The sequence below is a fragment of the Athalia rosae genome, chromosome 1, assembly GCF_917208135.1.
Source record: "Athalia rosae chromosome 1, iyAthRosa1.1, whole genome shotgun sequence".
NCBI classification, from domain to species: domain Eukaryota; kingdom Metazoa; phylum Arthropoda; class Insecta; order Hymenoptera; family Athaliidae; genus Athalia; species Athalia rosae.
The window spans coordinates 21,342,984-21,365,083 of record NC_064026.1 but is presented as its reverse complement, the minus strand read 5'-3'; the positions used below and the strand labels follow the sequence as shown (position 1 = coordinate 21,365,083).

General features: G+C 37.9%; 1 protein-coding gene across 4 annotated transcripts in view; it reads left to right on the top strand.

The window, feature by feature from the left end:
* The window catches only part of LOC105691379 (TBC1 domain family member 1), a 30,290-nt gene extending 8,402 nt beyond the window's left edge, over nucleotides 1-21,888 (top strand). For 2 of the 4 annotated variants that reach the window (XM_012409812.3, XM_048654227.1), the window contains exons 4-18: nucleotides 13,461-13,613; nucleotides 13,694-13,894; nucleotides 14,125-14,436; nucleotides 14,522-14,611; nucleotides 14,732-14,846; nucleotides 14,971-15,087; nucleotides 15,180-15,414; nucleotides 15,519-15,818; nucleotides 16,272-16,558; nucleotides 16,701-16,862; nucleotides 16,962-17,278; nucleotides 17,410-17,662; nucleotides 17,770-17,888; nucleotides 17,972-18,196; nucleotides 18,268-21,888. In XM_012409812.3, coding sequence (XP_012265235.2) covers nucleotides 13,461-13,613; nucleotides 13,694-13,894; nucleotides 14,125-14,436; nucleotides 14,522-14,611; nucleotides 14,732-14,846; nucleotides 14,971-15,087; nucleotides 15,180-15,414; nucleotides 15,519-15,818; nucleotides 16,272-16,558; nucleotides 16,701-16,862; nucleotides 16,962-17,278; nucleotides 17,410-17,662; nucleotides 17,770-17,888; nucleotides 17,972-18,196; nucleotides 18,268-19,206 — 3,825 coding nt within the window. In that variant the 3' untranslated portion in view covers nucleotides 19,207-21,888. Of the gene's footprint in view, nucleotides 1-1,620; nucleotides 2,097-4,451; nucleotides 5,590-13,460; nucleotides 13,614-13,693; nucleotides 13,895-14,124; nucleotides 14,437-14,521; nucleotides 14,612-14,731; nucleotides 14,847-14,970; nucleotides 15,088-15,179; nucleotides 15,415-15,518; nucleotides 15,819-16,271; nucleotides 16,559-16,700; nucleotides 16,863-16,961; nucleotides 17,279-17,409; nucleotides 17,663-17,769; nucleotides 17,889-17,971; nucleotides 18,197-18,267 lie in introns of those variants that run through there. The other 2 variants (XM_012409814.3, XM_012409813.3) reach the window with 2 other exon arrangements.
* The last annotated feature ends 212 nt before the right edge of the window (nucleotides 21,889-22,100 follow it).

Genomic DNA, 22,100 nt, shown 5'->3' with positions numbered 1-22,100 from the left:
CAATGTTAGGGTGACATGAGTATAGGGTTGAAATGCGATACAATTGGGATCGAATCGTACACCCGGTTGGGTCGATTGTGAATCGCTTCGCGGCCAAGCGCGCGTTTTGATAACTTTTTCTGATGACTGGGCCGCCTACGAAAAGTTGTCCAAGCGAGCTTGGCCACGAAGCGGTTCGCAATCGACTCAACGGAGCGTACGTACGACGAGTCGCGACGTACGTGTTTATAGATGTGCCGGTTCATAGTCCCGAATCGGGTATGTTTCTTTATATAAAAACGGACTCCACCTGTACCATATGGTGTTGCGAATGATAAATTTTCAACGCCGTGCGTGCAGCTTTCGCATGTCCCCATGGTTTTGGAGAGGGTAGAAGGGAGCAAAGAACGAAGCAATTTGAATAATGCGAAGTAGACCGAAAGATTGTACAGAAGGCTTTCAACTTCGTACCTCATCTTGTTATACCTTCGTGCCAAATCATTTCATTCGTCATACAATGAGTTATCTTTATTAATTCTAAACGTTCGCGCCATGTATGTATATTATACACGTGTCATTATACGCGTACGTAGTTCGGCTTAAAATCAATTTCAACTCGACTTCTCTCACTTTGCCATGGCAACCCTTTTCATACGCATTTCGAACATACCTTGACACCGCGTAACACCGTCTATAAGAACAGCAGAATAGCGTAGCACTGCGTTATTGCTACTTCAAACTAATAACATGTATTATTTTTAGACCCATTGTCTTTACTGGCATATAGCTTGAGAAAGATTCTCTTCAACATCTCGTGAACTTGAGGGTTACCTCTACTATTACAAAACATCTTACAGTCTGTGCGTATTTTTTTTTCCAACTTTTCACCCAACGATGCGATACTTATGCACACCTTGATTTCCTGTGTCACACCCCAGTTGGTGGGGGTAAAATTTAAGAAAAAAAAAAAAAAAAATTTCGCTAGGCATCAAAGTTGACAAAACATCGTGTACGCCATGATCCCTACTCTGTGTTCCTTGACGTGTTTTATAAACATGAATATACCAATTATTTCGCTTTTTTTCTTCTCTTCTCGTCACCGTCTGTAACACATCCGAATGGTATATAATGTACATACAAATGAGCTGCTTCAAAGCCTTGCAGATTTGAAACACCGTTTTTTTGCTCCTGTTTTTTCTATAATATACGTAACGCCTTATATACTTTTTTTTTGTCAAATAATCTAACGTCAAATTTTTAAGACAGGCGCCCCATTATTATTCGAAGAACTTGAGTCCGTATGAAGAAAAATGTGGTAACCGCTCCTATATGTATAGCCTTGAGAAATTCTCACTGATTTGATAAAAGTATGTTTTAATTTTTGCGAGGCAATTTCGTTTGAAAATGATACGGTGATATTATAGCTTAAAATCTATGCGATTTATAATTCAATTTTTTTGAACAATCTATACAACGTAGTCCGCTTGACGACCTCAGTTTTTTGCCTTCGGTGTTATAATAATGCTGTGAGCACTTGAGGTGAGCATTCAATATTCCTATAACTATACATCCTTACCTGTCTCTTAATTTAACAAACATCCTCTCGGTTAACGAAGCAGTCGTGCAAGCGGCGCGCGAACGTAACGACGTTCAAAACATTACAATACGTACGATATGAGTGTATACAACATTATAAATTCTTATTGTTAGCCTCTTGTAGGCCATCGTTACTTGCCAAGTATGTTATAGGAAAGTCAGCCAATAACCGAGCAGATTTAATGTCAGTTGACCAATCACGGTAATCGTGGCATGCACTTCTACCAATAGAATATTATTTTCAAAACGGTGCTGCAGATACCTATTATTAAATGTGTCCTTACCGTTCAAGAGTGCACCTTGATTTTAAAGTCGTTCCTAATCTCGTTATAATATGTGAACAATTATACCGAACAGTGCATTTGAAAGTTCATAGGAAATCCATATTTTATAGTTAAATGGTTATATATCTTTACATGCATAGTAACAAGTGCTGGAAGTGCCGTGCAAGAACTTGAAAGAAAAAAGAATTAAATACCTCACCGTCTATTGCGATTCAATAGTTTTTACTATATCCAGAGGTAAGCTTTCTTACGTTCATTCGAATTTTTATTGTCTATCATTGACGTTTGGCTTTTGATTGTTATGTTGGTTCGTTAAAATATCGTGGTTTTACTTTATAGCACAACGTTGTCCCACATGTATAACTCAACTGGCGCGTTGATGCATTTCTCTTATTCTTAACTCACACAGTTTAGAATCAGCAAAATCAATCATTATCGAAGATTGTACTCCAATCTCGATTGTCATAACTTGAAATCAAACCGTAATTTTTGAAATTCTCCAAACGAAAATTCTAAATTATCGTAAGTAGTTGAAAGTTGGTTTGGATTCCCGTATGTAAGTCGAACAGCGGGTCGAATTAAATGTTTTAGAACGAAAATTTCCACGACCTCGAAATTCCGAACGATGATCATTTCTTGTGAAAGCTTTTAGGATTTTTCCTATATTGTCGTGTAACTGCTACTACTGCTACCGTTGGTGCTGCAGGCTAGTCTCTTATTAATGTATATTCCAATGGTGGGGGTGCATAGAAACCGTAATGTTGTTTTTACGGTCAGAAAACTCGGAAGTTTTCGCTTTTTGAACTCTGTGACTTTTCGTTTGACCCTCAACATCGCTAATCGATGATGAAGCATAAATTTCCGTCGCAAAACTATTCACCTCGCAACAGAAAACCTACTGAACAACCATGTGTCAATCGTATTCTGTCGTTTCACCGGTAAAATTACATCGATGTCACATTACATCTCTATGCAAATATGATGCCGAACAATCATTTGGCGGGCATATTATTTGTCAAATATTGGCACGTCGGTCCGGCGAGTTTAGAGTACGTCAGAAATTTCTTGTTCTTCCGTCCAGAGACGAATACAAGTGTTGAAATAACACTGCGAACCGAATAGTCTACCATCACGCGTTGACCGAGTGTTCAGTAATTTGTAAAGTACATACACACATATTGTTATATAGGAATGCAATGAATGAATTATACCAAGAATTCTCTTCTCCTCTGCCCAGAATAACTCTTCATTGAAATCGGTATTGGTCACATGTGTACGGGTCGGAAACAAATAAAAACAGTAATAATTGTAATAATAAGAATAGAAAAAACAGCCGATGGTTGTTCGATGATCATGATCAAAAAACAAAATAGCTTCGATCAATTGATTTTCTACGTTCAATCGTTACTGTATTAGCCGGAGTAATTAATATCAATTCGATGACGCGCACATCAATAGCCACATATGATTTCAAGACTTTTAATTGAGCAGTTGCGCGAATATACATGTGAATACGTATAATGTTAAATCTTGACTGTCACGATATTCACGTATGAGTCGACAGGCCTTGAAAGCTCTCGTAAACTATCCGAAATACAATGCTGGGAAAACAAACGCATCTAGACGAACATGCAACTCAACTTATTTCCGTGGATAGTTTCATTCTGAAGCTATACAGCGATAATAAGCTGCTTGCCAAACGCATATATAGCTGTACATAACAAGTAGAGTCTATGTAGATGTGTAGGTGGTCAATACTATGTTGTTGGTGTGGATCATAGCCGAGGAAATAGATTTTTTAACTTGCGAGATTCTTGAAATTTGTGAGATAAGATGCAGTGCCCATAGAGTGATTTGCATCGATCTTGTCTCAAAATACAAGTTGAGCTTAGCATGCGAATATCCTCTAATTTTGTGCTCGCGTAGTCAGATTTTCCGACGACCATGTGAATAATGGATGAGTTCGGTATATGTCAGGAGAGTGCGCCGAACAGTGTTTTTGAAAACAAGTTCATTCAGGTGTGTGACTTTTAATTATACGTTAATTATATACTGATGATAATGCGCTTTCATCCATTATACCTTGAACTATGTAATTCGTGTAGAGATTGGTAATGGCGCGATTGGCGTGTACGGCGTTTGTATAATGAGGTAACATTATATCTCCTTGTACATCAATGTATATCAAGATAGTAAATATATTATACACACGAGATGCTATGCCGAGGGGCCGACAGTTCAACGACGTTTGCTATCTTGTCCGAATATTCCACCACTATAAACAACACGCCCAACAAGATTATCATAATAACCTTAGAGAAATCTGCCTTCGGTGTATAATAAGCAATTCGCGAGACTATAATGAGCCTTGAGATCTTCTTCAATATATAAGTATATGTAACAATATGTATATCATATCCATATACTGACGCACCTTTCGCTTATATTTTGAACAAAAGGAAAAAGGAGAGAGTTAAAGCAATGATTGAGATTTTACTTACTTCTCTAATTGCTCATTTATTTGACCTTCGGAAAAGGTGATTGCTCCCGAGAATTGGCTGCAACATCGCGTCATTGATGGATGCAAGTATTTACACGGTTGTGCATATCCAGCAGTTTATAACCGTTTAAAATTTACGGGTCGTCTGCAACTTTTATACCTATATACCCGTATTGGAAACACTCATATTATGTATAGCTATACGTATTCGTATAACACGGTTAAAAGGAGATATTTTCTGGTATGGCGTCGCGACGCTTTCGTCTCAGTCCGCGAGTGTACGTTCATTGGTTAAGACGCGGAGCTTGCAAGCTTCGAAATATAAGATTTTCTAGAGAATAACGCCGTGTAACTCGCCTCATGCATGAATACTATACAGAGTTTATTCAAATTCAGTTTAAATGAATCTCCAAATAATTCATTCTTTCGTAAAATCGACGAATCAAAGGTGTAACAAAAAAATGCAGTTCAAAGAACAGTTTCTGTAACTCAAATAATTTCGAAAAACTTTGATAATTACTATCATTACAGTTGTTTTTTCATTATAGACAGCGTGTACATTTAATCCCAACCAAGTGTAATATAACCATGTATATTCGTGTAGTTTAGCAAGTTCAACTTTATCAATATCAGTGCATGATACGCGGATGCGAATTTAAATTGAAACCGGCTTTGTCTACTGCGTAGCGATTCAAAACACTTTCATCGTTAATTCTGAACACTTGTAATCCAAAACTGGATCGTATTTCCCGATAACATGTACAGCTGATCGCGTTTGCTTACTGCGTCGATCATTCGCTATCAACTTTCCAATTCTGCTTTTGGACCGGTGGGGTACCTATATATTATCCATATGTATACGGAGCTAATATAACCTGCAGTTCCGGTAAACCAGTTGGTGGATTTCAATTGGAATTGGAACCAGATGAAAACTACATAGGAATATGTACACGCATTTGTATGTAATCAAAAGTTCGGCATGGAAGACAAAACGTTGAACAAGAAACGTTGGTGATCCTGCCTTTTATCGCAAAATTACACGTATATTCAACACCAACTCCTTCGATATTGCTGAAACTAGGAATTCTTCTCCTTCTGGTGGATCCCATAGTGTAATCAATCATCGTCATCGTCGTATTAAAAATGATTACCGTGCCAATTACGGCCTCCAGTCCGTACGTGACTATCACCTCATACAGCGATGCGAGCACACTCAACAAACGGCCCTGTGTAAGTCACGCACCGCGTTTATTTATCAACTGTATATATTTATGTTTCGATAATCTTCCAACATTCATCCTTACTGTACGAATGGCACTTATGGACGGAAAACATGCACATGCATTAGATGCGTGTACGTAAAATACAATTTTAATATACGTAAGTACACAATATATACGAAAATTTTGCAATTTTCATCACGTGTGCACTGCATTATGTCATCGTGGTACAGGTTACCGGCGCGTGTTCGCCAAAAATAAGCAAGCCAAAACTGATTAATCTTTTCTTCAACATCTCTAAATCGTCTCGTACAGTTTCATGCTGAGATAGAAAATTAGAAACATACAGAAAAAGAAAAAAAAAAAATAATCTCGAAAAAGAGAAAAGTAGTTATTCTCCTCGTGAGATAGTGTGCGAACAAAGTGATGAACTTAATTCCGGAACGATGCTTTTAATTTACCGTAAAAATTGAATACTTCGCTTCATAACCCTGAGGGTATGGATATCCTGATGATGAATCGAACTTGCTCAAATAATTTTCTGACCTAATATATTGCTAATTTTTTTTGTTTTTATGTTACTCTTTAACCGGTCTTTTTGCCATTTCTCAAATAAATACTAGCTGCTAATTCTCGTCCGATTTAAACGAGCTTACGCGCGTCTAAATTTACATCAACATCTATACGGTCGCCCGAGAATCTCTAGAGTTCTGCCAGCCCTCGTTGCGTGACCGAATTTTTTTCTGCATTCTCAAAAAGTTCTTTAGAATTGTTTCGGTTTATTTTTTCTAAATTCTACACACCTGAATACTTTTTTTCTCATTCATTTTTAAATATATCTCATCACTCGTTTCAGAGGTTTTCCAAATCCGCGGTTTCTCGGATAGACCGGCACTTCCCTCGTTCCCTCGAAACTCTCGGAGCATTAGGGTAGATTAAACGAGCAGCACCAGCAAGAGCACCGCTCTGGTTTGTTTATCTTTTTCCTTGAACGACGATCGCCTGGAATATTTTACCATTTCATAAACTAAAGGCATTCAACATTCAAAATGTCAGCCGTGAGAGCGGCCACCACGCGGATATACCGTGTAGACCGCGCAGTCACCTCCAGACAGATTTACCTCTCTTTTTGCTGCCCCCTCTTCATACTTTCTTTCTCCCGTAATCAAGAGAAGCTTGCTCGTAATTGGATAGTGGAAGCCCCGGATGCGAACTTCTTTTCGTGTCAGCGACTATCCTCGCTTACTCTACCCTACGTGCGATAAGACTATACATGTATAGTACGATGTATGTTTAGTTGTTTCTCGCGTGAGTTTTTTTTTTTTCCCCCTTTTTTCTGTACAAATGGGGTGTGCAGTACACATGTGTCAATATGTGTGTGCCCGTATATGTGTAATCTGCGCCTACCAGGTAGTAAGGTATGTGCATACCTGAACAACTGCGACGCTCGCACTTGAAGCGTTTTTTTTTAGTTTCCTCTTTTTTTGGTGCTTTTTTAAGATTCGCGTAATTGGGAGTCGGGGTTTTACACTATGGAATAATGAAGCGAAGAAATGTGTATATATGTACGGTATGTACATTATATAGGTATACCTCGAAGCAAGAACTCCACTTTCAAAACAAGATTTTTGTATGATATTATACAATATACATGTGCGGATGGCGAGAATAAAACAACGTTCCGTGAGATATCCCAGTCATGACAATAGGCTATAAAATGAACCAATATGATTATATTATATACCGATGCCAATTTGCATACGGAAATTTAAAAATATACAGTTGAAATTTGCCCTTGTCTCATGCTCACGTGTGCAGTATATGCGTTAATTCGTGGAATTACCGCTGAGATGTTTCATCTGCAATTCGATCGTCGTAGAGGTATATTGTATAATCGTGCACGTAAAGATTACCTAATTACCTGTTCTATGTACGTAACCTGCATTCAAGCGAAGTCTTCATAAATTATTGCTCGAGCTGCGTGTGAATGGCCAATATTTTCATTAGATGTATTCATCACTGTTTTTTTGATTATAGCACGTGTTTATTTTTTCGTCTTGTTTCCCTCGAAACATAGAAATAGCGAAGGTCAGGATGAAAAAAATAGCCAATTTCTTGATTTATGTACCTTTTTTTATCCGAAAATTGTTTTGCTCTTTCGACGCACTCTTTCGCCGGGACTTTTCCGTTGGCATTGGAAATTTTCAACTTGTCATCCAACACGTCGATATATCGTTTAATATCGAACCCATTCGCGGGTTGATAGCGATTTCGAAGCTGATGCGAACGAGTATCTTATTCAGATCTGAAACGCGCGGCAGGCAGTATAGGTACGCGGGGCCTCAAAAAGATATTTTCGTCCAGGGCCGTCACTCGCCGTGTTACCGGCACGTTCTATTGCGAAATCAATTTTGTTGATTTATCGTTTGGTTTCCTAATGATATTTCCTACAGAGACGGTGTCTCCGAGATGCAGTTCACTTTGTATGCACATGATACGGTCCGCCATTTTCGCGAGATATATTTTAATATTGAAACGTTGTAAAATTCGAAGCATTCTTCATTCACCAAACATTTTTCATTTCGTATCGCTTTATATTCTTTGAGTGGGGGTGAATTTTCTCAATTTTTTCCAGGTTGCCAGGTTGACCACGAAGGTCAGATATCTTCGCATGTAGATACATTTAAACACATATGAGGTATGTGTGCATAGGTACTAAATTCTTTTTTATTCTCGATTGATGGTGGTCATCCGACGAGCGGTTGATCGGAATATAAAGTTCAAAGGCGAAAAATCTGGTCTCAAGTGAAATGCTTACGCTCTTCCAATGATGATTAATTTGTTTTGTATCGTATTATTTGTATATACACACGTGGACACCACCGCTAGAGCAGCACGTTTGGCAACAGTTATAATTTTATCGTTAGATTTCCCTTATCAAGCCCACTCGATGAAATCATCTAATTCGTGTCAAGGGAATCTCGAAGGTTAACATTCTACCCTCGTCATAATTTACTTTCAGTTCTGAAAAGTCAACGACTCCGCAGGAAACTGATCTCTGCAGTTAGTTATAATTATAACGGACAGAGGCGGACACGTGACTTGAAAAAAAAAGGCGAGACTTATTTCTGACGATAATTTTTAGAAGTCTTCGAGGTGCAGGTGTCGAGAAGAGAGTTTTGAGCACCCTCTATCTTCGTATCTGGAAAAATACGAAGTTGACCTCAAAAAAAAATTTTGAAACTGGTGTCATACCGAAATAGAGATAGCTCATCCAATAATAATACGCTGTTTTTAGGTTCGACGTCGGAACTTATAGAAAGTTCATTGCCTTCCTCAGCAGAGGTTTGAGATTTTTCAATTTATTATCTCATCATGTTACATTATATATGGAGCGAAAATGAAGATTGTATCTGCTAATAAACAAATTCCGCTCAAATTTTCAGCTGTATATTTTCTACCATTTTATCACGATTGTTATATATTTAATACAACAATCCAGCCAACAACGTAGCGCATTGTTGTGAGACGTCACCTTCGGGGCTCAGCAGAGGTGACGCTCCACAACAAACCGCGCGCCCGTGGCTACCTGACTCCAGCAAAGCTCGGGCTCCCTCGTAAACCGAGAAATTCGAATATTTCAACCCATCCATGGATTGCGACAAATCAAAGTGGGTCTACAACTAAAACCAATCGATACGTCTTATAATTTTTCTGCTCCCAACAGCGAATAATTGATGGTTACCCGATCGATTGCATGAGTAGATTATTTTAGCTTTTAGATTTGAATTCCTGAGCTGATTATACGTGAGATTATTCTTGGAAAACCAAAAAAAAATCGATTTTTGGGCAAAAAATCAATCATTTTTTTAATTAGGTTTAATAGGCTTTTCCTAAGTATTTTGATCGCAGGAATCCGAATCTGGAAGAAAAATTTATCTATCTTCAAAAATGCCCGAGTTATCCTCATTTTTTCGCATTTTTTGGTACAAATTTGAGGATATCTCGAAGGGAAAAAATCGTAGCTCAATTTGGACAACCGATTCGTGTTTCTGAGGTCAAACAACCTAAGGAAAAGTGCCATACGATCAATTTTTTAAAATAAAAATTTTTAGCCAATATTTGAGATTTTTCCAAGGGGTACCCCTTACGTTTTTTTTTCAAATTTTAGCCATAGTTACCATATTAATTCTCTACAAAGTTGTTGAAACATTATCATTTATGAATGTTTAGGTAAAAGAAGTAGAATTATCATTTAGCAAAATGAATTCAGCTGTACAAATATATGTATTATTTTTCAGGAAATTCTTCGCGCAATTTTATTCGCCAGATACTACAGCTGTTAGTTAGCTGTTACAAGGTATAAGAGCGAGGTATAGAGCTAACAATTGTAAAGATATCAAGCTCGTCTTTACAATCGATTCAACGCACACGTATACGAGGTAGAAACTCGTTTTATCATAACGTTGCATATTTTCGCAGTCTTCGAATGCTGCAACTGTGATATCCGTTGCAGCATTCATGAGCTTTGTCTTATTTTCATCGACCTTGTTTCAGCACGTATTTATTGCATATGCGAATCATACACTATCATATTGCCGCACGCACGTGAGAAACTATTTCCAATATGACAAATTTTCAGGCAGTGTAAAAAAACAAATTTTCATTTAGTATCATTGAAATAAATATGGATTATTATGGTCGAAGTAGTGTAGGTAAATTCAGAAAATAGAAATGTGACGATCACACGAATGGAAAGAATAAAGATGAAAGTAGCTCACCTGCACCAATGGTGAAAAGATCAATATAGCACACCTTAATCCGATCTATAATTAGGTGAGTTCCGGTCTACGTGCTTCGATAACTTGCACGTGTTATCAATATATCGCGACTCTCTCATGTTCCGTTTGTTTGTGATAAAATTCAATGTTCTATGATGACAGGATGTTGTATCCTACGCACGATGTGTGTACAGGCACACCTGTATCTTGTAGAGCTCCTTCTCTTTGTTTTGTACTTGTTTCCCTTTTTCCTCGTCCGTTTATGCTACAATAATGCATTTGTATACGTATACCTGCCCCGATCTTTACTCATCTGCCATCAACACACAGATAATAACGTATAGCTGCTGACGTCCAGGCATTTTGCCTACGACATTTTTCATTCGTAAAATTGATTAGTTATTTTCAATTACACCTACGTTACGTTCTATTGAACAACTGCAGCTCTTGCGTAATTCAGACATGTTGTTCTGACGAACAAAAAATCGAATAAGATTCCTTCCACTGGACAATTATCAAATAATTGACAATCATTAAACAATCGAGTCGATGCATGCTGGTTTCATAGTGAATGATTCTATTGATTTATCAGTTGTCGTTACATTAATATGCATGCGGAGAATTCTTTCGCAGTTATTTGTTGAATTTAAGACTTCTAATAGCTGTGTGATTTCAGAAAAACGAATGATCTTTTTTCCGGTGATCATTTGAATTTCAACGTAACTCATCCTAAATTGATTTTCCAAAACTATATGGAAATACGCTTTTTTGAATCACGCTTGCACATATAATCCGGATGCACAGTTCCACCGCGTATTATATGTTTAAACCGTTCATCGTATCGACTCTGAAATAGCAGCACGTAGCACGTGGTTGTCCATCCACCGATTACGTAGGGATTTTTTTTTTGTCTTATAATAAGTGTTGCATGTCGGATCAAACTGTATTTCTCGTCTATTTCTTAACGGAGGAATTCGAGCGAATCGAGGAATGTGTCGAATGTTCAACGCTGGGCGTCGGCAGTGACAGCGCGAATATCAAACCGCAGGCCAACGATATCTAATTTATCTGTTGGCGTTTTTAATTGAATTTACGTTTCAGGTTCTCATTCTCAATTCATTTTCACTTCGTTATCCACGTATGCCCACTAATTTTGCTCCGGCTCTATTTACTTTTAACCTGATTATTATATCGATATAATCTGTATTTCACTATGAAAAAGCGGCTGATGAAATAACTGAATACATCAATTCCAAAAAATTTCATGCTAACGTTCGTCGTTTATCCGCGTTAAGAAATGCCAGGAGTTAGTGTGGTATGTATATTGTATGTACTTCTTTCAATTTCCGTGCACGTTCTGAGCGCATCCTGCATCAGAAACATCCAGAACTTAAAGTAGGTTCTTCAATGCACTGGAAAACATGGGTATTTCCAATCGAAAATATCGACTCCAATACAATAGGTATTACCCAATATAATGATATTCATATGACGATTTTTCTTGATGGAGTGATGAAATTTTCGAATAGTTCCAAATTACTCGTGTTAAAAAAATGAAAATTACCTTGCCAATATGCTCGTATTTCAAGTTGTATATGTGCTTTGAGTGTTTAATGAACAGATACATGTAGAACCGACGCCGACGTCGCATAATACGTTATATAAATGCTATATAAAATGTATCTACGTATGTAAAATAACAATATACTTGACAGTTGACCGGGCACTTCCCTTCACTTGACCGGTCAAAGTTGTTGAGAAGAATATGGAGACGTACGCAGTCTGTATAGCTGGTAATTTGAAAATGTATCTATACCATACAGGGGGTGCATTCAACTTGGCACACCTGAATATCTCTTCAGCTAGACGTTTTTCGAAAAAATGGTTCATACAAAAGATATTTGGCTTCAAAGGGATAAAGTTGAACATACGACTGTGAGAAATGATTGAAACATCATTATAGTCGTTATATTTTGCGCATTTCTCGTGATTAGATGTTCAGTTTTGGTCAAAGATTACTATTGTATGACAACTCCTATGTTATTTGGGAAAAATTCGAAATTGATTCTCTAAAAAGATATAGGCCCAGCAGAAAATTTGTTCGAACAAAAGTTGTTGGTTTTATTTCATGAATCGCGAAATTGATTGGAAAAATAAGCAATTCCGTTACATTTCCGTTTGGAAACCAAGTATGTTTTGTTTGAACCATTTTTTCGAAAAACGTCTGGCTGAAGAGATATTCATGTGTGCCGAGTTAAACGCAACACCCTGTATATTGCCTGCAATCTAACCATCGTTATTAGTAAGCTACTCGGTATGTGTATGTTCGTGTATAGGTACGTAATAACATACGAATGTCCGACGTGATTACATCACTAATATAGCGTGATTGGAATATCGACGCGGCCTCGAAACAAACACGAGTTTTATACACTATCGTATAGATATTTACGTGCATTATAATACGCACATATTGTGTTATTGTTCCTCAATAATCAAAAACGATTCGAAATTGACGACGTATCCAAACGTACTTTTTTTGGGAAAAAAGTTTCGTTTGTCGTACACAACATTGTAACTTCCGTTACATCGTGTTTAATTCAAAGTCTACTACCTTCACCCAAATGTACACGGCGCATAAAATATGTATCCATACACATATGTGTATAATATATATTTGTATAGGTGTAGTAGGCCAGTAGCTGTTTCTACAGATGGCATATAGGTCGTATTTCCACTTATATTATACGGGCTCCCTGACTGGTGACACCTGGCATTCGAAACCGATCTAAAAATACGACATACTTGATTCGAATGGTGCAGCTTTGAAAGGAATTAAAATAATAATCTGGTCTATAGGCCCCCCTACGACACATTTGGAATGTTGAAAATTGACAAAAAGCAAAGTTGGCAGCGTATAGTTTTTCGCTTTGGCCAATTATCCAAACAAACTCTGATCGAACGGTTGACTGTTCATGAAACAGATCCGTTATTAGAATCTGGATTTTCTTTTCGAATAGCAATACATAAATCTATTCATTTCGGAAAATTGAAGGAATCTCCAATATGAGTTTTGGCATCTCTTTTGTTTTCGTCACAGGTTCAGGAGCTTTTCAGCGCCATGAAGGAACAGTCGTCGACCTCCAGGCTTGATAGGGATCGTGAACCGCCACCTCAAAGGTCACACAGCAGCGCTGCGACGCTGACGTCCTTAGGAGCCGACATATCTCCTAGTTCCTCTCATTTTTTTGAGGTGAAAAATGATCACTAAAGATCGGTTACTGATTTTTCGTAATGTTTTTTCCGTATGAACATCGCCATGTTTTTCCATAGGTATTATATATCGGAAAAATAAGAGTTTCCCATAAGAAGGTCCCTGAATCCTTCATCGACGATGCGCTGGTCAGATTTCGAGCTTACGATCTTGAGAAATCAAAATCTTCGTCTAACAACCAACTCACCGACTGCCAAAGACTGCAAAGACAGGCGAGCGTTAAATTCTTGCCTACTTTGAATGTCCGAAGAGATAGTCAGGTAATTATCATCGGATGGGAAGGACCAAGAATAACTAGAGTAATATGCTAGCGTGTTTTCATAGATTAAGTCTTAGAAAATAAATGCGAGGACATTGTCGGAAGATCAAATCACAATTATCGGAATTAGAACCCTGAAACTAACAGCAAAGACCACGGCTACCCGCGGTTTGGAGCTAGTTTGTTTTTAGGGACATTAATTCCATGACATAATCATTGCATATTTCATAGGATTCAAGCGCCAGCGAATTAGGCAGCATCGAAAACATATCTGCGAGCAGCGTTTTGTCGCCGACGAGTTCATTCGAAGTTGCGAAAGCATTGGGAGGCTCTGTCGAGACATTGTCACCCGCGAATGTTAACTCGTCGGAAAATGATAGCTTGGTAACCACACCGGTATCGTCAAAGAATAAGAATTCAAACATACCGTCCCCTGAGAATATGATGAGAAATAGAGCCGCTTCTACGGGAAGCGTCTTAACCGCCAGAAGAGATTCGGCTTCAAAAGGAAGCGATGAGTACAATCGGACAATGCTTTTTCAGGTACGTAATTCGTTCAACAAATCCTTTTACAAATCATCGTTCGACGATTTTAGAACTGAATTAAATTACCTTCTACGTAATACAGGTGGGCCGATATGACTTGAGGTTGATAAGCCCTGACAGAAAACAAGTCCTTCTGCATAAGCAACTTAAAGACGTCGCCAGTTGCGTGCAGGTAATTTCACAAGGAATTGAAATTGAAAATGTGAATCAATGTTTCATTGGAATGACCTTGTATGATCATGTGTGGCATAAATGTTTGTGCACTTCTTTATGGATTCCATTGATCTTCTAGGGCGTAAAAAATGCGGAACACTTTGGCTTCATTTGTAGAGAGGCTGGTGTAGAGTGTTACATCGGTTATGTTTTCAAGTGTCAATCCGAAGCTGTTGCCGACGATTTAGTTGGAGGTATGTGTAGGCACCTAGATACAACTGCATCAAGTTATGCCGATTAAATAACTCTCTTGAGCAGTATAGGGTGTGTTTCGAATTCATATTATTACCGCCGATAACACCAGCTTATGCATTTTAGCTATCACCCAGGCATTTGTTGCTACATGCGATGCCTCCAGGAAAGAAAAACATCCAGTATTCTCCTGTGATCACTGCCCAATGGTGTGGTACAACAAATTATATCAAGAAATTGAAGGTAATTTCGCTTCAAGTTATTTACATTTGCTATTGGTTGCTAAAACTTGTCACCAAATTTTTACAATTTGATCTTCCCTCCTTCCGATCAAGGACAAAACGACAAGAGAACACAAAGTATCATTCTTTCGCGACTGGGAATGTTGCCTGAAGACGAACAGGAGATCGTTGTCACAAAATACAAGGGTGCCGAAGCGTGTAATGGGACCTTGGGTGCTTCTGGATCGGGATCCAGTCTGAGAGAACAGAATCAATTTCTGATGCTCCTACTTCGAGCACATTGCGAGGCTAAGCAAGCAAGACATGTTCATGACACGGCCGAAAATAGGTGAATTTTCGTTACTGAATTTGAATTAGGATCAATCAACGTGCGTTTCTGTTTTGCCGATCATTTTTTTCTTCTGATTTCATCATATTTGATATCCTTCTCAGGAGCGAATTTCTTAACCAATATCTCAGCGTGGGTGTTGGAAGTACAATATTCATGAAGGCGAAAAGATCATTAACCAACAGCTTTGACCACCTCATGAAGCGGAAAGGTTCACGTGATGATTTTGGAATCGGGCCACACATGAGAGATGCGTTACAAAAAGACGATAGTCAAAGTCCCATTTCTTCCATGGCTTCTGGACTTGACTCGTGTCAAGAATCAGGTAGACCCAGATCACTTCGGGTTTCTCCTGAACAGCAACTCAGCGTCAACACAGGACCGAAAAGCCCTATGATGGATATGTAAGTCTATCTCTTTACCTTTATTTCATTCGCCATATTTTGGTCTGAAGATCTAAAACCCTTGTTCGGCAAGGCTTTCGGGCTAAGAGGAGGATGCCTCTCTAAACGAGGACGAGATGTGTGAAATTTTTGAAAGGGTAAAGAAAGTGCAGTGTCGCGAAGAGTCTAGTCTTGGGAAAAAGAGCTAAACAGAAGGTGGATTGAAATCAGGGGTCGGAAATGATTCAGTATGGCGGAGAGGTGATTACACCTAGGCTAATAGCATAGCATCTAGGTGATCCGCTTAAAGGGGTGGGGGGTCAGCTCTTCAAACCAGATTTTGAAAAAAGTAATCAATACTCTGAAGAGAAATTTAATTCGTTGTTGACTTGTTTCAATATAAATTGTTTCGCAAAGGCAAGTTTATATAACACAACTCTCTAGATAAGGATGTTTTATTCATTTTTTTCACAGTTTTTTGAAAGTGGGAAATTCTCCCAAAATGTCTCCTACCGAATCCGAAGGAAATAGTAGACTGCAGGCCAGTGGATCGTGGAGACAGGCGATATTGAATCGCGTTGTGACGCCAGGAAAAGATCAAGATATCAAGGATAACATGAACTGTACCGGAGTAAGCGCAAAAACTAACCGGCCAGTTCTTGTACGAAGAACTAAAGAGGAGCTACGAGGCCTTTGGAAAAAAGCGATAAATCAACAATTAATACTTATCAGAATGGAGAGAGAGAATACAAAGCTCAAAGGTAATTATCATTTCAATTCCGAATCACGTATATGCACGTAGGTCATATATTGCTTGTTAGTAAGTCATACTTCAACAAAGTAACTTTGAGTTACCAGTGATTTGTGAAAGAATGAATGCAAAAGTGGTATTCTGCTCTATAGAACGACAAGAAGAAGCAACAGTGAAAAGGATCAAACTGGAATACGACGAGTTAAGTAGCTGTGCTCGTGAGGTTTCTGAAGTTTGGGATTTACTGGTGAGCAAAGAGTCTAGAATATCGACCAAATGTGATAATCAGATGTTATTGCAAGCCATTAAACAAGGTGAGAACCAAATCATTGAAGAAGCTGAAAATTGTTATGCCCTATTAGTTTTTCGAAGCAAAGGTATAACTCACTGGAACATAATTTTCCTCTATTCAGGCGTGCCGCGAGGAAAGCGTGGGGAAGTTTGGCAATTCTTGGCGGAACAGTTTTGTTTGAAACAACCCCCGATTGAAACACGTGAATTTCCGAATTATAACGTGCCGTATGATGCTCTCCTCAAGCAGCTTACCTCACAACAACACGCAATTCTGATTGATTTAGGCCGCACATTTCCTAACCATCCATACTTCAGTTGTGCTTTGGGACCTGGTCAGTTAGCTTTGTTCAACCTACTCAAAGCTTATTCATTACTCGATCCTGAGGTTGGATACTGCCAGGGATTGAGTTTCGTCGCTGGAGTCCTTTTACTTCATGTAATTATCGTTCTACATCCAAAGAATTCCACAGAACAAGTTCTTTATAGTCTACATTTCACTACTCTCCCAACTATCACACAAGTTTTATTGGTATCCATGGATTAAACATATTTATTTCATTATCATAGATGGCCGAAGATCAAGCCTTCTTTCTTCTACGTCATTTGATGTTTCGACGAGGTTTGCGAAAATTATATCTACCTGACATGGCAGCACTCCAATTGCACCTTTATCAACTGTCCCGATTATTACACGACAGACTGCCAGCTATATACAATCACTTCGATAAGCATGAAGTCTCTCCTACTTTGTATGCAGCACCCTGGTTATTGACTTTATTTGCCAGTCAATTTCCATTAGGTTTCGTGACAAGAGTTTTTGGTAAGCAACACACCGTACGTTTTGTATGCATTTTTTTCAAATCTGTTTTCTTCCGGGATTCATCAAGCTTTCTTATGGACATAACAACAATCATAATTTTTCTGCAGATCTCTTATTCCTTGAAAGCTTCGATGTGATTTTCCGTGTAGCTGTTGCTTTGTTAGAGGATCATCAGGAACAACTTCTTTGCTGTGACAGTTTTGAAGAAATAATGGAATATTTGAAGGTAAGATCTAACGTTTGACGACTAACGTCGTAAGCGTATACACCAGAATAGTAGAGGAACCTGATTTATTTGATTTTTTCTAGCTTCGCGTACCAGCGGTAGACAAAGGGGTACTGGAACGCGTCATGAAACGTGTCTTTTACCCAGATTTGGAAATGGTCAAGCAATTGAATGAATACAGGGTTGAATATCAAGTTCTACAGGAGGAGATGCTCTCTGTCAAAGTGCAAATTGAAAATTTCGAAAAGTTGGAACTGATCAACAAACAACTTACTCAAGAAAACGCCCACATCAATGAACAATTAGAGGTTATTACTCATAATTCATTAGGCTTTGAGGCTTTTAATCCTGTTTATTCATTCAAAACTATGAATTATAGATCGCCATGAGTAACCTCCACCGGCTTGAAACGGCTCGTGCAATTCAACAGTCGACCGCACATAAATTAGAGTCTCAAAATCGAAGCTTGGAAGTGACAGTCGCAACGTTAGGGAATTTCATTCAGCTACTAGCAGATACGAGGATGGATATCGAGATTCCAGGAGAAGTTCGGCGGATCGTCGCTCAATTGGGTGTTGCAGAAAATCGTAAACCTAATTTAGGGGCCAAATTGTATCCTATGAAAGTTCTCGAAGATAATAACAACAAATATCATCCCATGAAGAGTAATTCCGCAGGCAAAGAATCCCAAAGGACATCAAAGGGAAATAATATTACAGCTGACCCACCTTACCCCTTAAAATCAACTTTGAGCCAACCAAACTTAGGGACAAAGCTTGAAAAGGTTTCATCATTTTTTGCTAATTCGCACAATCACATCCGGCAGCAGCGTGCGCAAATAGCTGCACTGAGAGCAGACCATACAGACGATCAATGCCAATTCAGTAGTAATGATGAAAATGACTCGAAAACCGTTAACATTGATATACATATAACTGATACCGTAGATAATACTACTGACAGTATAAATCTACCTGTTGGCCAGTTATTACAGATCGAGCCTACTGGTCTAGAAAAGTCAGTTTCTCTGCCATTATCAATTGCTAAGATTAAACTGAAGCCATCGAAATCGGCATATGAGCTTGGTTCTGTGAAAAAAGTACCGACGACTAAGCTTGAAGATAACATTGGTGATTCACTCACCAGTGTGACTGGTACCATTCATCCCTTGGATACTTGTAGTGACGTCAATTTCAAATATGGTGGTACAACTAAATTGAAAAGTATCAAGCCAGTCAGATTACCTGGACAGAATGGGCAAGGTGATAATATGCCTAAAGAAATTCCGGGGCAAAATTCGGAAATTTTGACTAGATAGCAGCTATTGCTTGTTTCCATTAAAGAAGAGATTTAAGTTCAATGTACATGTACGTATAACGAAACCTAGTTTTCATTCGCTGAAACATCGTGTGTCAATTGCTGATTAACGTGGAATTATTACAAATGATTCGGAATACATAGTCTTACGGCTATTACATTAACATTAAAAGGCTTTCGAATCCGACTTTATCGAACTTCAGTTGCTCTGTTAAATTTAATTGGAAAATGATACATATCCGTCACATCTCCTCTATGAAAATGTAAGATTATCTTCAAATGCCACAGCCTGCTATTAACGGCGTGTGGTGCAAACCAACGAACTCAGACTTAATTCATTGGTGCAAACGAACACCAAGTTCAAACTGAGTTCACCATGTTCAAACTTGTAAGCAGTGACTCGGATAGAAACAATTAAGAGAGAAGCAACAAGGTTCATAAACTGCAAAACTTGGACAATATAATATAGTAATATTTACAGTATTTGAATAAAAACGACTTGACTAAATTATAATGGTGATCTAGATATTCATCGCAAAATTCTTTAATCTCGCGTCGATATGTCTGAAAGTCAATTGGAAATAAAATAACTTGTTATCTGAATGTGTATCATAAACGAAGCTCGCCGAAATATGGTTCACTGGACGCGTGGCATTCATATGACATCAAATAATCAGAAAAACGACACAAAATGCAAATACGGAATATTTGGTATGTTATGAAAACAATTATAACATCGATATCATTCATACACATTCATTATCAATCCAATCAATGGAGCAGCAATTAACTGACTCATTGATACTTTTCTAAATCGGCATCATCAATTGATTGTGTGCAACCACTATAGAGTTACAGAAAACGGAATTATTTCCTGTACACAAACTGAATTTTGTCTTCGACTTTTGCCTGTAAATTCAGTTCACTCATTTTCAATTTCTTTCATGAACGCGGGTTTTTTTCTATTAATATTTACAAGTCAGGAGCAGATTGGTAAAACAAAATCATCTTGATTATTTTTTCAGTATCTAGTATTAACTATTCATAGATTATTTCATTTGTATCGTGTAGCCAAACACCACGTGCTGACGCGATGAGACATTTCTGAGGTCAAGCAAAGGGAACTCGATCTTATAAATCTCAAAAGTATTAAGTAACTATTTAGAAATTATTATAAACTATCACGGATCGCTATCTGTGATGCTACAAATAATGTACTATTTTGATGTATATAATAGTGATTTAGAATTTCTCCATTACGACTCAAATTCGATTGAATTTTATTTTTTTTTTTGTTCTGCCACAAAGCTCGAGTAAATATTTAAAAGTATCATAAGTAGGTTATTTTCACAAACCATCCATTTTCACCGTGAAACAATAGCAGTGAATATTATGAGTATTTCATCTAACTTTTCAAATTTTATGTAAAATAAGTAAATGGTTGAGTGATTTTCGTTAATATTATATCTACCGTTAATTATATAATTATCGTAAAATATCATTCAGTATTCAAAATATCACATGAAGAATATCTACAGCAAGTAATAAAAAAATTAGATCTACTTTAGGATTATTGCGATTCATTTAGCTTCATGATCGTGCAGGGGGACCCAGAACTAAGTCCATGAAATGCAATAAAGGGGGTCAAGTTGAGTGAATTAACCCCAAAAACATGAAATCTACAAAGTTGGGTTCATGAGATACGATTGGTTGAAAAATCCTGCTCGAATTCAAGAATTTCGAAAGAAATTACTCTGTTTATCAAATTTTATCACACAAACTAGTCTTTACAAGAGATGCTGTGGAAGTTACGAACACTTACCGTAAGTTGAATGCGCCATCGAGCTCGACAGAACGAAGACTGACGTATTGAAGCAAAGACGTGTCTCCGTTGCCTACAGGTCGACGCTCGGTGGGATTTTGCAGCCTCGCTCGAAGCTCGACCCTCTCTATTACCCTTATCATCTCATGTAACTTAGTTCTGGGACACCCTGTATACGAGAGTTAAATTTCATTAGTACTTCAATTATTGACTTGCCCTTTGATAATATTACCTTTATTTACGTATGAAATTTGGAATACTCTTTCAAAACGTCTCGTCTTGTGATAGTATTATAGTACTTATAGTTTTTGTCGTAGCAAGTATTGATGAATTCTTAGCGATAAAAAGTGCGCTTCCGGATACTTAATTGAAATGTGAAAGGCTTTTCTATTATGAATTTCTAAACGTGACAAATTATTTTATAATAATGGAGGCGGGTGGAACATTGTATCACACGGAAAAAGTAAACCTGAAGACAGTGAAGATGCTCGCAACATGATCAAGCGCATCGCTGGATCGCTTAATAAAAATGTCTGCGAGTTATGGAAACGAAAAACTACTCGCCGCATTATCGAGGTTTTTGAAAAAAAATTTGATACAATGTAATTCAGGTACTGGTACTGCAAGGACTGATTGTTGGAATATCTATGCGTAAGGAAATGGTTCATTCCATTATACCAACGATTGGTATTAAAAAAAGAATATGCTGTTAAGATATTAGCTCCATCCTGGAAGACCTTTCTAGCGGTGATGCCTTCGTAAAGTCAATTGCTTTTAGCTGGTATGACTGCTCTCGATTCTTACATGGTATATCATCGTTGTGAGTTGTAGCAGAAATAAAGGAGTTTATGAAAGAATCTATAACCGGATTTTTATTCACCGCGTCAAACAGAGACCACCCGAAACATCCGTACATCCCTATTCGTCCAACGCGTAGAAAGACAGCGTCGCTGCTTGTTTGATAACCATCTGCGGTTTTATAAAAGAAATTCACTACACGAAAATTCAGCAAAACGAGCATTTTTCTGTGTAAGGCATTAAAAAGTGTATATTTTTCTGCCAATTTCTAGCCC